Below are 16,105 nucleotides of genomic sequence, written 5' to 3'. Positions count from 1 at the left end.
AGGAGGGGCTTTCAGGCCTTTTTTTTTCTTACCAAAAAATGTAATAAGGGGCATAACCTATCTTATTCGTACTACAAAAGCAAAACTTATGCTTACTGCAGGTAATGCATTCTAATATCCTCTATTGTATACTCATTTATTTGATGGCTTTTAATGCCGATCGTTATTCATTAGTGGATTGTACAACCCATTCAAGAATCTGGGGGAGCCCTGGTGGCAGAGTACAATACACGCTGGGCTGCTGACTACTACGTTAGCAGTTCAAACCCACCAGCCACTCTGGAAGTGGGGGGAATGAAAGAAGAGACTTCCTACTCTCATAAAGACTCACAGCCTTGGGAATCCATAGGGGCACCGTCCTATAGGGTAGCTATGAGTTGGACTTAACTTGATGGCACTGAGAACTGAGTATGGCTTATAGTTTGGAAAACACCGTATCAAAACCTCTCCCCTTCTCTGTTGCCACTATCTGCTCGCCTTGCTGAATGCAGTCTGGCCTGTGTTGTAAATGCACTCCCGGGTGGTAAGGGAAACTATTTTGAGGAAGTCTTAGTCAAAAGCACTGGGGACAGAAGAAAGTCTAAATCTTGATGAAGGAGGGCCAAAACAGCCCTACTTCCCCATATCTGTACCTTTGCAGCAGGTAGATGAGCCTCGTCCGGGAGCCAGGGAAAACCCTCGGGGCCCCACCACCTGGAGACCACACCTGTAGGCGGAGATGCACCTGAAAGTTCTGGGTTTCTGGCCCTGCCTCCCCAGGATAACGCCACCTAGAGGCTCAAGTTCTCTCGAGCACGGTCTTCACCTTCTCCCGCTCCCACACCCACCATGAATCACACGCCTGGGAAATTAAAACTCGTCGGCTATTTCTTGAGTCTGGAGTCAGAAACAGTAGCGACATTGTCAGCACGTCTATCTGAGAACTGTGTGTGGCAGGCCCCTGAAGCCCCCAACAGGCTGCCTGTCGCCTGCTAAGATAGGATCACATCACTGTATGCCCACTCTTGAGCATAGCAAAGGAGTCTAGTAATTCTCTTAGGAGCACTCCTCGTCATCCAAGGGAATGCTGATCTCCCTTCCCATGGCCACACGTGTCCAGAGCAATGAGGGACTCGGGGAAAGGTGAACCCCTTCCCTCGAAGAGAACCACTTGGGAAGCGCGAGGTGGGCAGGGATGTTTCACCTGATTCTCTAATCCTTGGTTACAGCTCATCCAGACAGGAAAAGGGGAAGCCATCCGAATCAGGTCGATCCTACGCTCCCTGGTCCCCACAGAAGACTTGGTCGGGATCATTAGCATCCCCCTGAAGCTGCCTTCACTGAACAGAGGTAAGAGAGCAGCCCCGGGTGCACTCTCCAACGTAGCGTTCGCTCCAGACCCTTGATTTGCAGCACAACGTACCCACGGGAAATGTCGCGCTCCTTCTCTGGTCATGAGATTTCTCCTGTCCTCCCAGCTCCCGGCAGCTGCTCTCTTCTCTGAACCCAGATGTGGAGCCTGCTGTACCCTGTGTGCCACGGGTGCGGGCAGCCCAGTTACCACGTCCCCCAGCGCACGTCACTCCTCCGTAAGGAGGCTGACAGGATGGCATAAGTAGAGCAACGTTCTCACAAGGCCTTCCCTCAGCTTCTGTGTCCCCAAGAACGTGTAGCTGGTTGGGGGAGCAGGGTGATGGGGCCTCTCCCAGGCATCCGTTCTGCCCCTGATGGGCAGGAACCGTCAGCGTTGCTTCCCCAGGTGCTGTAGAGGACAACTGACACCCAGCAGTGATAACTTGGCAAAACGTTCCCCCTCACCAGGCTTCCCGTGTCTTGAAGGCGCTTCGCCTGCTGTCCAGGCAGAGGGCTCGTGGGAAGACGTGCGTGGTTCTGATTGCCACAGTGTTTCCCAAAGTGGCATTCCATGGAACGTTTTCGTAGGCGATTTTCATAGATGTCCTTATTCATAAAGAGATCGGAGTCCGGGAACTTTGGGAAATGCAGTGGACCACATCACCTGTTTTATCATTCTGTTACGATGCACATAAATATGAGACTGACTCTCAGGATACTTAAAGAAAACAAATGTTCCCAGCCTTTTTCAACAAGCAGCACTTGCTAATACCTCGCAGAAAGACGGCTTTTCTGAGCGCCTGGCTCAGAGCTGGCTCCCCCTGGTGCTTACAAGAGGAGTCGCAGGCAACGTCCTGGCACCAGGCCCTGGCTGCTGGGCCAGGGAGGTTGTGCCCTGGTACCACTTGCTCTCTGCGGCTCTCTCTTGGGGTGACTTGAAGTTCCAAGGGTTTCAAACACAGTATGTGGCTCTGCTCCGACTGCGTGACCGTTTATTTTAAGGCCTCTCTTTCACAAGTTTGAGGACCCGGGTAGTTACACCCTGGCAGCGATCTGCAAGGTCAGCGGTTCTAACCACCAGCCCACTCCTCAGGAGAAAGAAGAGGCTTTGTGCTCCAGTACAGAGTCCGTTTCAAACTCACAGGGGCAGTTCTGCCCTGTCCTCTAGTGTTGCTAGGAGCCGGCATCCACTCGGTGGCCGTGCATTTGGTTTTGGGGGTGATGTACTAGTTTTTGGTGCATAACAAAATCGGAGGGTCGAGGGAGGAAGCGGGAGGAGAGGGAGGAGGAGAAAGATGAGCCCCCACAGCAAGAAGGGGACAGCACTTTGGTCCTTTTGATGTTCTCATGAAATCCTGTCTTTTTCTCCAACTCTAACAGTATTTCTTTTCTTTTTTATCTTCGGTTGGTACAATGCCCCAGTTTTATTTATTCGTATTTTATGTAATACCTCAAAGTAAGCCCACTGCTATCAAATGGATTCTGAGCCATCAAGAACCCTATAGAACAGAGTAGAACTTCACTCTGTGGTTTCTTTCTGTTTTTACTTAAAAATGTTTTATTATGAAAAATATGTAACAGAGCGTTTGCCAACTTAACATTTTCCACAGGTACCTTTAAGGCACATCAGTTACATCCATCATGCTGAGCAACCATCACCAGTACCCACCGCCAAATTCCCCATGACCATACGCAGAAACCCACTGCCCCCAAGCCAGTGGTTCCCCACCTTCCTCATGCCACGACCCTTGAATGCAGCTCCTCATGTGGTAGTGACCCCCAACCATAAAATTATCTTCGTTGCTACTTCCTCACTGTCGTTTTGCTACCGTTAGAAATTGGGTGACCCCTGTGAAAGGGTCGTTCGACCCCCATAGGGGTCGCGACCTACAGGTTAAGAACCACTGCCCTAAGCTGTGACAGCCCCTGCCCTTCCCCTGCTGGCCCCGATAACTGGGAATACATTTTGGTCTCTAGAAAAAACACATAAAGTCAGTAACCATTGCTTAAAATATTCTATGAAAATTTCTCTTGTCCGCGATGGTCTCCACGCTGCGTTGGAACCTCTAGCTTAGCCGTTCTTGGGTGGTCCGCTTTAAAAGTTCTCTAACGCAGACCATCATTTTCCTATGGAAAGAACGCTTCCTCCGTTACGGCGCTGTTCTCGACGTCAACACGCCTCCCTCCCTGTCTCGTCATCCTGCCAGAAAGCAGTCATGTCGGTCCCGCTTCTTGCCGTTGGGCTTTCTCTGTGGCCCGTTTCCAACTCCTGCTAGGACATCAGTGAGCATGGTGTGAGAAGCAGCATGTACAGGGCATGCCAGCATATTGCCTTTCTGGCATAGAGTAGGTGCCAGTAACCTCAACTATAGGTTATGGTTTATGGAGTCCTGGTGGTGTTGTGGTTACACGTTAGGCTGCGATCCCCTTGGTCGACAGTTCAAATCCAGGAGCAGCTGCATGGGAGGAAGATGGACCTTTCTACTGTCAATAGTTAGTCTCAGAAACCCATAGAGGGTCGCTGGGAGGCAGCACTGACTTGATGGCACTGAGCCTAGATTTTTGTACGAGAGTGGTAAAATAATTAGAAAGCAATGAGTTTTACACGTTTATGATGTTTTTAAATCTGGTTTAATTAATTGCAATTTTTAATTCTTAATTTAGGGCATGTTTCACAGTTATTTGACAACGTGCTGGAAACGTGGCAGTTTGGCTCTTCTGTGCTGGTATAAGCTGGGGCCAGCACACCACTGGGTTGTCCCCCCTGTCCCTGTTGCAGGCATTGGGAGAACAAACCTCGACAGGCAAGCGCTGTGTTGCCTTCTGAGGCCACAGAGATGGAACGGGGGATGCGGCGTCTTCTCTGTCTTTCAGATGGGTCAGTCAGCGAGCCAGACATGGCGGCCAACTTCTGCCCTGACCACAAGGCCCCCATGGTGCTCTTCCTGGACCGAGTCTACAGCATTAAGGACCAGACTTTCCTGCTCCATTTACTGGAGGTCGGATTTTTACCTGACCTACGAGCCTCTGCCTCTCTAGACACCGTAAGTTAGTGAACTAAGGAAAGGCGTTTGCCTCGTCTTTGAACAAGGAATATTGCGATTGGATTTTGAAGGGATTCTGCCAGGACACTCCCGGGGTCCCTGCGATTTGGAGCCAGCAGCCATGGCTGCCTGTCTACTTGCTGATCATCTACTTGTGGGTGGGATCGTAGGGCAGCAAGAAATGGAGCGCCTCCCCTTGTCGGCCTCTAGCGGAGATGAGTGTGATCCCAGCTCCCTCCATGCAGTTTCTCATCCACCGCCTTCGGTGCTGCAGCCTTCTCTTTGCGCAGTGGTGTTCTGGGTGTCGTGGCATCTACCAGTGATCCTCCACCTCGCCCTGCTTCCTTTGTTGGCAGCAGCGACAATGATGGCCAAGGGAGAGAGTGGGGTGGTGGAAACCACCCTTTGGGGAGACCCACTGCTCACGGACAAGGCTGACTTGGCAACATCCCAGGCTACTCTCACTCCTTATGTTTCAGGAAGGAATAGGTCTGATGTCGGAAGCGTGGCCAGGCTTGCTCCTCGAGAAGCCAAAGGTGAATGGAAGTTTGAAAGGCGAGGATGAGTAGAGTAACCCGATAGGAAGGGGCATCGAGGGCTGAGCTCACAGGAGGCAGAGAGCATAGATGACCAGATATACGACTGAGGAGTAAGTAGCAAGACAGTGTCCCGGGAGTCCCGTGTCCAAGGAGAAACGCCCAACCAGACCAGCTTAAGTCCCACAACAGCTTGGCATTTTGAGGATTTGGGGTTTTTTAAGCTGGAGCAGGTCTTCTTGGTCAGTTATAAGCTTTCTCAAACGCGCCCCCTGGTGTCCAACAGAAGTAAAAATCTAAACCCGTGGTGGGCAGTCAGCTGGCCCATGTTTAACTGGGACAGATCACATAGAAACCAGTCCCCACGATGGAAATCAACAAGCCCTGACCGCCGTGGCATGCCATTCCAGTGGCACGAGGGTGGTAAATGGTCTTTTTAAGAAGGGGGAGGGGGCTGGGATGCTTTCGTGTCACTACAACAATGCTCCCGTAGCTACTTTTGTTTTAAGCTTTTCTGTACATTTTTTCCTATACATTCCATCATTTTTAAAAATTAAGTTTTCACTTGTGAAACCCCAGGGTTCCTGATCAAAGCATTTCTTTTTTCTTTTTATTTCCCTTTTTTTCTTTTTGTACAGCCCAAAGAAACAGCAAATGCTATTTTAGCATCTGGTGTTGGAACCACCTGCTTTGTCCAAGTACCATCTACAAAAAAAAAAAAGTTCTCACTTCTGATACCTCTGCGAAGTGTCCCTTTGACGGCTCTGAAATCAAAGCTTTCTCCTTGCTCATTTTAACAGCGCTCTGTTAAAGTGGCAAATGGGAAGGATTGGCTCTGTCTTCCAGCCGGATCCCCGGAGTTCTAGAAGACACACTTGAGGGCCTCGGGGGGAGGGCCGTGCACTGTGTAGAGTTCAAAGACAACAGTGTGTCACATCTTAGGTGTAGAAAGTGTGTGGCCAGAGTGGGGCTGTGCTCAACACGGGGAGGAAGCGATGGGGCATTGAATCCCCACAGGTCTTGGGGCTTCCCTTGAAGTTGCCCTGCTTTCAAAGCTGGTTGTCCACACATCTGGGTGGTATTGGGTGTTGCTGGATTGGGTCTTTGCTGAACTTGGCCTGTCTCGACGAACACAACGGAACGTTGTAAATAAGACAGTGGCATGGGCGCCTGAGCGATGGCTATAGGCTTCTCTGCCTCTGACCCCTGTCCAGGGCCAGGTTTGGTTTTCTGAGCGATGCCATTAACCAGACAGTGGTTGCTCAGAGTGCTCAGACGTGAGCACCCCTTTCTCGCTGTATCAAGCTGTCCCCCAGCCAGTGATCCTGAGAGGTCACTTGACCTGTCATACCACAGGAGGACCGGGTACCCCATAGGGTAAAGAAAAAGAACCCTCCCCAGGGTCCTTGCGGACGGTGCAGCCTGGTAGATGGGCTTTGAAAACTTCAGGGAGGCTGTGTGTGTTGTTTATTAGATGGCCACCGGGGGATTTTCGTAAAGGTTCAGGATTCTCTGAAGGAAACACGGACTGTGGTAGGCGCCGTGAGGATGCGTTAGGACGCATTAGGACCAGTCAGCCACCCTTCATTTTCCTTCTGGGAGTGGGGTGGGGGTGGGGGTGGGGGTTGGGACGTAATGATTTTTTTTTCCCAAGAAAAAGAGAAATTGGTCTGCTTGCACCGTATAAGCTTGTCCCCTCTGATGCTCTGAGTGTACGCTGCCTGCCCTGCCTCAAGGGAGCTGGAGTAGTAGTCCCAAGGAGAATAACCAGTGTCCCAACCACCCTGCCCTAGGTTTCCCTGAGCACCACGGAGGCGGCCCTTGCCTTGAATCGGTATATCTGCTCGGCCGTGCTCCCGCTCCTCACGAGATGCGCCCCTCTGTTCTCTGGGACAGAACACTGCACCTCTTTGATTGATTCTACTCTGCAAACGATATACAGGCTTTCCAAGGGACGGTCCCTCACCAAAGCACAGAGGGACACCATCGAAGAATGTTTGCTTGCCATTTGCAAGTAAGTCCGCCTTCCCATGTTTTCTGGGTCTGCATCTCACCGCGTCACCTAAAGACGGGTGACTCCTGTCTGAGGAAGCGCCCCTGCCCTTGCTGCCCACCAGTCGGCCCCTCGGGTGTGTTGAATTGCTCATCGCTCCCTGCTGGCATAGAGGAGGATGGGCACTGGTCTAGACTGCTATGCGCCATGAGGTTTGACAAGTCAGGAGTTCAGACCATCCTTCAGGCCTCACGTGTTCTTATTCTGAATTGCTCTTTTAGTTCATGAGAGGAGAGAGAGTCAGGAGCCCATGGTTTCTTTCCACCCCCACCCCCCAAATAAAGGGGCTCTTTACTTACAGGTAAGATACTAAGAGCATTCACTAAAGCGTCTCACCCCCAGTCCTCCTGAGGAAAGGAAGCGCCCTGGCCACAGTAGAGAGTAAGGATAATCATTTCTTCACTGTGGGTGGGGATCTGAGCCTGCTGGATAGGGGTCATCTCAGCCCAAGGACATGAGGTCAAGTGTGGCAGGGTCAAAGGAAGACTGGCCTGTCAGTAGCTGCCCTGGGCAGCCAAGGGCAAGACCGTGGTCTGTCTCACATGGGGGGTTTCCTACCTCGGTTGCATATTTGAATCTTCAGAGATACGAAAATACCCCAGTGGCTAGGCTGGACCCCAAACCCAACGAATCAGTCTCCAGGGGTAAGACCCAGAACTCCATGGTCTTGTGCAGCTCCCCAGGTGATCCCAATGTGCAGCTAAGGTAGAGAAGCCCTGCTTTAAACTGCCCTAGAGGGAGGAGGAACTCAGGGGGAGACCTCTCCTTAGGGCCCAGCTGGCTTTGACCTCATTCTTGTTGACTGGGTTAGGAGATCTGATGGTGTAGTTGTTACACATTGGGCTGTTGACCTCGAGGTGAGCAGTTCGAAACCACCAGCTGCTCTGCAGGAGAAAGACAAGGCTTTCTACAACTGTCGAGAGTCCCAGGCTTGGAAGCCCACAGGTTCAGTTCTACCCTGCCATGTAGGGTGGCGATGAGTCAGAATCAGTGACTGTGAATTTGAGTGAGCTGGGTTTCCTTATCCCACAAGAGATGTGGATGCCCTTGGATGAGAGCTGCCTGGGGGAAAACGGTCCCTACAGCCTTTCCCACCACATCCACACTGTAATACATGCTTTTATTAAAATTAACTTCTAGTTATGTCTTTAGATGCAAGGCCGGCAGCCTTCACCGACTTTAGGAGACAGGTTGTATCCAAAGAAGGAAACGTCTCTGTGTAGACCCTGCCTGGGGTCAGCAGCCCAGAGTCAGGGTGGGGGAGGTTTCCAGGGCCTGGCCCTAAAGTGAATGTTCTCCCTGAGATGTCCTACCAGAATCAGATCTGACCCTCCGACACTACCGGCAGTCCCCAGGTGAGGAACGGACAGACACGCCTCCTTGCCCCTTGTTGCTGTGGCTCTCAGGCACCCTGAGTCAGTTCTACCTCGTAGGGACCCCTATGCACAACAAACCGAACCACTGCCTCGTCTCAGGGCACCCTCACGGTTGTCGTCCTTCAGGCTGTGGTTGCGGCCACCGGCAGTCCAGCTCACGGAAGATCTTACTGTTGTGCACTGGCCCTCTATCAAGCTCACTGACCACCTTCAGGACTGGGCCCTCCTGACAGCATGTCCAAAGTCCACGAGATGAGTCTTGCCAATCCCGGCTTCTAAGGAGCCTTGTGGGTGTACGTCTGTGCCCTCTGGTGTTGTGTAGATGAGCCTTCGCTTTGAAAGGATTGAACGGACGCCTCTGAGCCTTCTGCGTCACAATCTTCTTCCTCCGTTACATGTGCGGCATGGAAATCATAGGAAAGGCTGCGAGCCATTTCTTGCACTAGAGTAGGCTGAATGCGAACCACAGGAACTTGTTATAAATACTGACACAGGAGCCGATCTTGCTCATGTCCCAGGGAATGCCCATACCTCCACTGCAGGATTATCATGATGGGCCGTGGAGAAGGAAGCTGGTTAGAATGTCTTCTGTCTTGGAAGGGAAGCAGAGCTTGGTAGACACGCTTATCATCTGCTAGGGTGCATAGGGCCCCTAGGATTTCCTCGCGGCCAGTTGGGAAGGAAGGCTAATAGCCCCATTATACGTTTACATGGGTGTCCACTTTGCTTCTCAGCGATAACAAAGGGGAAAAAACAATGTGTTTGCACAAGAAGAAATTCTTTTTTATCAAAATCTATTCTGTAATTGGCTAGTCACAATATCAATACCATCGTCAGGCCTTGGGCTGCCTTTTGTTAGATCTGAACCCGGGATGAATCTCAGGAACCAAGTCCGTCGGGGAGTCCTGTCACGCAAGAAAGCCATTTCCTAGGAAGAAAGCCACGTGGGGGAGCCTGGTCTTAGCTGAAAAGATGCTTTTAAAATCAGAGCATGGGGAAGTTTGAATTTAACACCAAGCCCCACTATCGTTTACAGCCCTAACACTGTAATTTTTGGTAAGATCACATTGCTATAATATTTCTAATATTATCATTATGGTAGTCCTACCAGTCTTCCTCTTTTTTTTAAGATCATTTTCATGGGGGCTCTTACAGCTCTTATAATAATCCATACATCAGTTGTATCAAGCACATTTGTACATATGCTACCATCATCATTTTCCAAACATTTTCGTTCTACTTGTGCTGTTAGTATCAGCTCCTCTTTTTTCCCTCCTTCCCCACCCTCCCACATTCATGAGTCTTGATAAATTATAAATTATTCTTGTTTTCATATCTTACACCGACCGCTGTCTCCCTTCACCCACGTCTCTGTTGTGTGTCCTCCTCGGGGGTTGGGGTGGGGGTAGCCCTACCAGTCTTCTTGGGAACATGGCGCTAGATAAAGTACACAAACTGAGTCTTGCATGTGTGTGTGTGTGTGTGTGTGTGTGTGTGTGTGTGGTGATTGTTGTGTTTGGGTTTTGATCACCCAGAAATCCATGCAGTTAAAGGCTCATTTTGCTCCTTTGTGTCATTCGCCTCACTCAGTCTTGGCGATAGGACCGAGCAGCTGACCCAGTGTGAAGACTGGGAGACCGTAGGGCATTGAGAGAGAGGGAAGCTAGGTACTTGCGGTGTGTTCTGACCAGCATTTCCCCTCTTTGCACTTTATCACCGCGAGGGCAGGGCGGGGACAAGACGTTGTAAAACAGGCAAGTGTGGGTTTTTTTCTCCATTCGAGCGCATCATCCTGATGGCCAGCACATCATCCTGATGGCTAGCACGAGGCTTCCTCCCTGCAAGCCGCCACCGAGCGGCATGGTTATTTGCTCTGCCTCCGCGGCTCTGTGGGTGCCTGTGGAAAGAGGTCAGGAGACCGGACTTGAAAGTGTGGGTCCACTCTTCAGTGCAGAGAGCCCAGAAGGGCCACAATTGTTGTTTTGGGCTCTCCGTTTGGGCCTCTCTCTGTCTCAACATGTACTTGCCCTTAATACCGAGGCCCCCGATCCCAAGAAACAATGCTGTTAGCATTGCATGGATCAGAAGCCAGAGTGCCCGTCGCATCACACCAGCAGGTGGCCTCAGATCCCGCCTGACCATTCTTGGGGATGGTCCGTTGTCCTTTCTGTGTCTGCTCTGTGCAAACTCGGGAACTCTTTCCAGTGCGTGTAACTCGGAGAAGATCTTATCACTTGGCGCTTAGACTTTTACCATTGATGCCGATGCCGCAATTGTCTCCAGGGCCTTCATTCTTTTGGGGGTGTCTGTTAGCTAGGGCTTTAGGGAACCGGTTCATTGCTTTTTGACCCCCTGCTGAAAACTTGCCTCTCCCCCCCCCCTTATGTACTGAATCCAAACGTGCCCTTTAACAAGGTCTCCTGGCATCTCTTCCCTGCCTCCCCTCCCCCAGTTCAAAGCTTTTTTTTTTTTTTGCATCAGCTCACATTTCCTAAATCAATGAAACATTGCTTTAAAAAAAAACTACCTTCTTTTACCAGTGAAACCAAGTATTAAATAATACATTCAAGATGTGAAGTGTCCCAGCAAGAAATCTAGTGTGTCCTATTGTAACCCCATTTCCAGAAAGCCCCCTACAAATTCCTGGGGTTCTGATGCGTGCTTTCAGTATCTCTGGGGCGGAAATGCAAGTGAGCAGCACAGGGCAGACGGGGAATGAGCCGGTTAGCAGCCCTGCCTTAAGTCCCAGGTCAGTCAGAGCAGGGACTTACACTCAGTGCAAGACAGTGATTGTGATGAAGAATTTGTTTGAGTAGGAGGGGCTTATTCCATCCTTTCAGAGTGCTGGCAAATGTGCATAACAGGACAGGGCAGGTTCGAACCCACCAGGCACTCTGAGGGGGAAAGGTGAGGCTATCTACTCTCCCACAGGTTAAAAGTCTGGGAAACCCACCAAGACCAGTGTACTCTGTCCTGTAGGGTCACTCTGAGAGGGAATCACAGGACTCGATGGCAGTGAGTTGGTTTGAGGGGAGGGATTGTCTGCCCGTGTGACGTCCCAGGCCCCCAGGATTCCCAGTACTCACGGTGAAGCATTTGTCGTTAACTGTGGTTTATCCAAGATCCGGTGTGTGGAGGGCTCACTGATCCGAGGCTTGCTTTAAATACGTGCTGCCACACATCGAGTCTCTCGCTCTACCACCCTCTGTCTTTTAAATATCAACTCTTGTCCCCCTCATGCCACACCGCAGCCACCTGAGGCCTTCCATGTTACAGCAACTCCTGCGGCGTCTTGTCTTTGATGTGCCGCTCCTTAACGAATACTGCAAAATGCCGCTTCAGGTAAGCATCTCTGCCGGCACAGGAAGCAGCAGCAGCAGGTGGGGTCCACACAGCACGTGAAGTGAGTGTTCCTTCTAAACACTAACCATTAGCTAGCAAGACACAGCCTTGTAAACCCAACCTCTTTGGGGACGGCCAGGTGGCTAGGGTGTGCGCTGGCTCGCTAGGTGCCGTGACCCGGCCAGGTTTCTCTAACAACTTGTTATTCCGCAGAATAGCCAGGGCGTGGGTTAGCCAGAGGCTTGGGATTTTGAGTTCTCCTGCCCTACATAGGTTTTTCAGAATATTTCCCATTTCAAAAAAACATTGAAGGCTCTGGGGTTGTCCCAGTGCAATACAGTATCTAAAATGCCTCTTTTCTATTTCATTCATGGTTTTCCTTTTTTCTTCTTCTTCTTTTAGCAAAAGATACTTCTATTTGGTTTTCGTTGTTTCTGTCTTCTAATGAACCACCCTTTATTTGTTGCCTGATTCCCTCGCCTTGCGCCAGCCGGCATCCGTGTAACTAGAAACACCCGGGCCTGGGTGGGAGAGGATGATGTCCACCCAGCCAGCCAACAAGTCCCTCATCGTTTGCCTCCTACCTCCCCGGGCCCTGCCATATTAGCATCTTCAAAATTGTCAGTACATGCCGGTCCCATCTAAAAACTCTGCCCCGTAATTGTAGCCAAACGATTCCTCCTTTTCATAAATAGTCAAGCCAGGGTTTTAAGAGGATTTTAGGGGGTAACCAGCATTGCCAGCAGCCCTTCGTTTCTGTGGTAGTGCCCACGTGTGCGATCCACAAAGCCGGCAGTTCTAAACCACCACCTATAAACAGTTACAGTCTGGAAAACCCGCAGAGGCAGTTCCCCAGTCCTGTAGGGTCACTGTGAGTCGGCAAGGACTGGATGGTAGTGAGCTTGGGTTTGGGTGGTAGTTTCTATGCGAGGCTTCTTCCCAGCGATGTCATCGCCCTCCCCAGGCTCATTCTCCTCTGTCCCCCTAACAGACCCTGTTTTTAATCCCAGAAAGTGTGCTTTGCACAGTTCGCCTCTCCGCATTACTGCCTCTGCCGTCCGCTGCGTGCTGGCTCCGGAAGAGGCGGAGACATCGATAGTGCTCAATCGACTCACTTTTACTTCTCGAAGCCCTGAGATTTTTCTGATGCGGGTGTCACTTACTGCTTTGTTTTGTTTTTCATAAAATAAAATAGTGGTATACCTGTGCCCTCTGCTGGCCATGTTTGGAACTGCGATAAGCGGGTGGGCCCGTCAGACTGCCCAAGAGAAAGAGCCAGCCAGCCCTGGTGCAGTAGTGGTTGTGTACTGCTAAAAACCAGGAACCGTTCAGCAGTTCAAAACCACCATGCATCCATGGCAGAAAGATAAGACTCTACTCCAGTAAAGAGTTACATTCTCCAAAACCTACAGGGTCAGTTCCACCCTAGGCTCACTGTGAGTCAGAAATGACGATGGCAATGAGAATCCTTACAGAGATTACTTCCCCCGTGCCCTCTCACAATAACAGCTCCCCTATCTGTACGCAGACAGCTCAGAAGAAATGCTTTCCATCTGTGACTGCCTCCAACAACACAGAGCTTGTGTTCAGAGACAGCATTCCTTCATTTGAAGTAGAGACGGCGCCCCTTCACCTTCCAGTAGCTGCCAGGGACACTTTAAGAGGCACAAGAATGAACTCGGCCAGCTCCACCCGGGTTAGAGCTCATTGGGTGTGAAAGTAGAACAACGCCCAGTGGGGTCTGAGGGCCCCTTCATGGGCAACCCAGGTTTTCAAAGACTGGTCTCATCCGCATGCTCTCTGCTTACTATCGTATTTCCCCTGCATGTCTATGACGGCCGTGGACCCCTCCGCCCCTGCTGCCCTGCGATCCATCATGTGCTGCCTCCCAGCTTCTGAGCAATCACTACGAACAGTGCTGGAAGTACTACTGTCTGCCTTCGGGGTGGGGCAGCTACGGCCTTGCTGTGGAAGAAGAACTGCACCTAACCGAGAAGCTTTTCTGGGGCATTTTTGACTCCCTTTCCCATAAGGTAACACCAGGTCTTTTGGCCAAAGGGGACCCACCTCCTACAAATACAAAATGGCAAACACTAACCCAGCCCTGGGGGTGGGGTGGGCTAATCATTGGGCTGCTAACCACAGGTCAACAGTTCAGACCCACCAGCTACTCTTTGAGAGAGAGTTGAGGCTGTCTGCTCCTGTAACGATTTTCGGAAACCCTGTGTAGAGACACTATAGCAGTGGGTTTGGGGTTGTTTGTTTGTTTGTTTGTTTGTTTGGGGGCTTAATTGTACTAAGTACTTTACAAACCTATTACACTAGTTCTTCCCTCAACTCTCTGAAATGAGAGCGATCATAATCCTTCCTTTGCAGGTGAGGAAGAACCTCAGAGAAGCGGAATAACGTGCCCGATCCTCTGAACTAATCAATGGGAAAGCTACACAAAAGTAAACTACAAAAACATGGCCTGGTTCCAGGCTGGTAGAGTTTCCCTCTTGCCCCATTCCTTTCTCCCTGACCTGGTCAGCCAGGTGTCACTGGCTCAAGCCCGGGAGAAAAGTTTCAGGCGTGTGGCCCGATGCTGCTGCAATGTCAGTTCTGCAGCAGGCGGCAAAGCTCTTCTGGTTGGGACTTACACAGCCGTTCATTTGATATGGAAAAGTTTGAATGAGAACTCAGGGTCTCTAACTCTTAAACCATTCTAAGCAGCTTCATTAAAAAATAATAATAATAAAGTTAAAAAAAACAAAACCTCCCATCAAGTCCATGCTGACTCAGAGCCAGCCAATAGTCCAGGGTAGACCTGCCCTGTGAATTTCTGAGACAGGCACTCTTTCCAAGTTGAAGGCCCTGTCTTTCTCCCACAGAGGCTTGTGGTTTTGAACTGCCAAACTTGTGAACTGCAGCCGTGCGTGTAACCGCCACCTGCCAGGCTCCGTCGTTAATACAGTTGAGTTTAAATACAGCTCTGGCTCAGACTCGGTCCCTTTCCTTAACCCACATATCTGGATTTTTTAGCTCACCAGGGTAACCACAGGTCAAAAACAAGTAGGCCTGCTTTTCAGAGAAGTCGGAAGCACTTCTTTACCGTTTTCTTTTCCGTTGGATTCCTGTGCTCTAATCCAGGAGCCCTGGTGGTGCTGTGGGCTAGGCTTTTATTTGGCTGCTAACCTCAGGGTTGGTGGTTCAAACCCACCAGCTGCTCTTGGAGAGAACGAGCGGTCTGTTCCCACAAAGACTGGCAGTCGCAGAAACCCCACATTGAGTTGGAGTCGCCTCCATGGCGGCGCGCTTTGGGGGTTTTCAATGTAAGTAAATCAAAAGCGGATCCTAACCCCGTGGTTGTTGACTGAACCGTATTTCTGGCTGAGTCCCTCTCAGCTGCTGCTGAACTTGACCAAGCGGCTAGGCATCCCAGGTGCAGGTGGAGTTAATTTCTAGAACTGCCTGTGGGAGACAAGTTTATGGGCTCTCCTGGTCTGGTGAGAACCACTTTAACTGTGATATTCTTGAAATGGATTATGTAGGAGGTTTGAACCTTTCCCTTGGGGTTTTCAACTTAAAGTGAAAGGGGACCTGGGGGACGTATAGTTCGTTGTCTCATCCTATGTTGACACCTGCATTTCTACCAGAGCATCTTGGAGGGCGGGGGTTCCCATGAGGACAGGTGCCCATTTGATTGATGTTCACTCGCAGCGAGCTCTCAGTTCTCAGGGTCTGTGGCGGTTTCTCCGCTGCCGTGTTTTGCTCACCTGGTCTCTGTTCCTCCCCACAGAAGTATGACCCAGATCTCTTCCGCATGGCCCTGCCTTGTCTCAGCGCCATCGCCGGGGCCCTGCCCCCAGATTATCTAGATACGAGAACCATCGCCACGCTGGAGAAGCAGGTCTCAGTGGATGCGGACGGGAACTTTGACCCCAAACCTATCAGCACCATGCAGTGAGTCCAGGGTCCTCTCAATGGGTCCTCCGTGTTGCCGGGCAGCCCAGCTCGCTCTCCCAGGAACGTTCAGTTCCCCGTCCTTCCCTCTGGCCAACACCGTTCATCATCCCCCATGACACCTTGCAAGGCACATCCAGAACTGGGTGCCCATGCCTGTGTCTGAAGGTTTAATCCCTACCCATCTGATGACATACTGCATTATTAACCACTCGCTTTTTAAATTATTTTTTGTGGAAGGTGGGTTTGGTGTATTTTTCATATGAGATGGATGCTCGCTCTCCACAGAATAGATGTCGCCAGGGGCACTGAGAGAAACACCCTGACAAATGATGCCATTAATCTATTAATGAGCTTTTGACCAAATCTTCGCTCTCTGTGAATTAGGCCTCTATAGTTCTAATACTATCATCCATCAAACCAGCCCTTAAATACTCAGCTGAGCTCCAGGAAGCCCAGGAGGTGATGGCAGGACAGCTG

At 50.7% G+C, this 16,105-nt stretch overlaps 1 protein-coding gene across 1 annotated transcript in view; it reads left to right on the top strand.

Moving 5' to 3' along the window:
• The window catches only part of RYR3 (ryanodine receptor 3), a 437,519-nt gene that overhangs the window by 310,365 nt on the left and 111,049 nt on the right, over positions 1-16,105 (top strand). The window contains exons 46-51 of the mRNA XM_013007256.3: positions 1,209-1,329; positions 4,207-4,376; positions 6,706-6,926; positions 11,593-11,683; positions 13,576-13,716; positions 15,462-15,625. Coding sequence (XP_012862710.2) covers positions 1,209-1,329; positions 4,207-4,376; positions 6,706-6,926; positions 11,593-11,683; positions 13,576-13,716; positions 15,462-15,625 — 908 coding nt within the window. The remainder of the gene's footprint in view (positions 1-1,208; positions 1,330-4,206; positions 4,377-6,705; positions 6,927-11,592; positions 11,684-13,575; positions 13,717-15,461; positions 15,626-16,105) is intronic.

The sequence above is a fragment of the Echinops telfairi genome, unplaced genomic scaffold, assembly GCF_000313985.2.
Source record: "Echinops telfairi isolate 266 unplaced genomic scaffold, ASM31398v2 ScPeMD7_18;HRSCAF=68, whole genome shotgun sequence".
NCBI classification, from domain to species: domain Eukaryota; kingdom Metazoa; phylum Chordata; class Mammalia; order Afrosoricida; family Tenrecidae; genus Echinops; species Echinops telfairi.
Note: the sequence above shows the minus strand (reverse complement) of the source record. Positions and strands in the feature narration are given on the sequence as shown.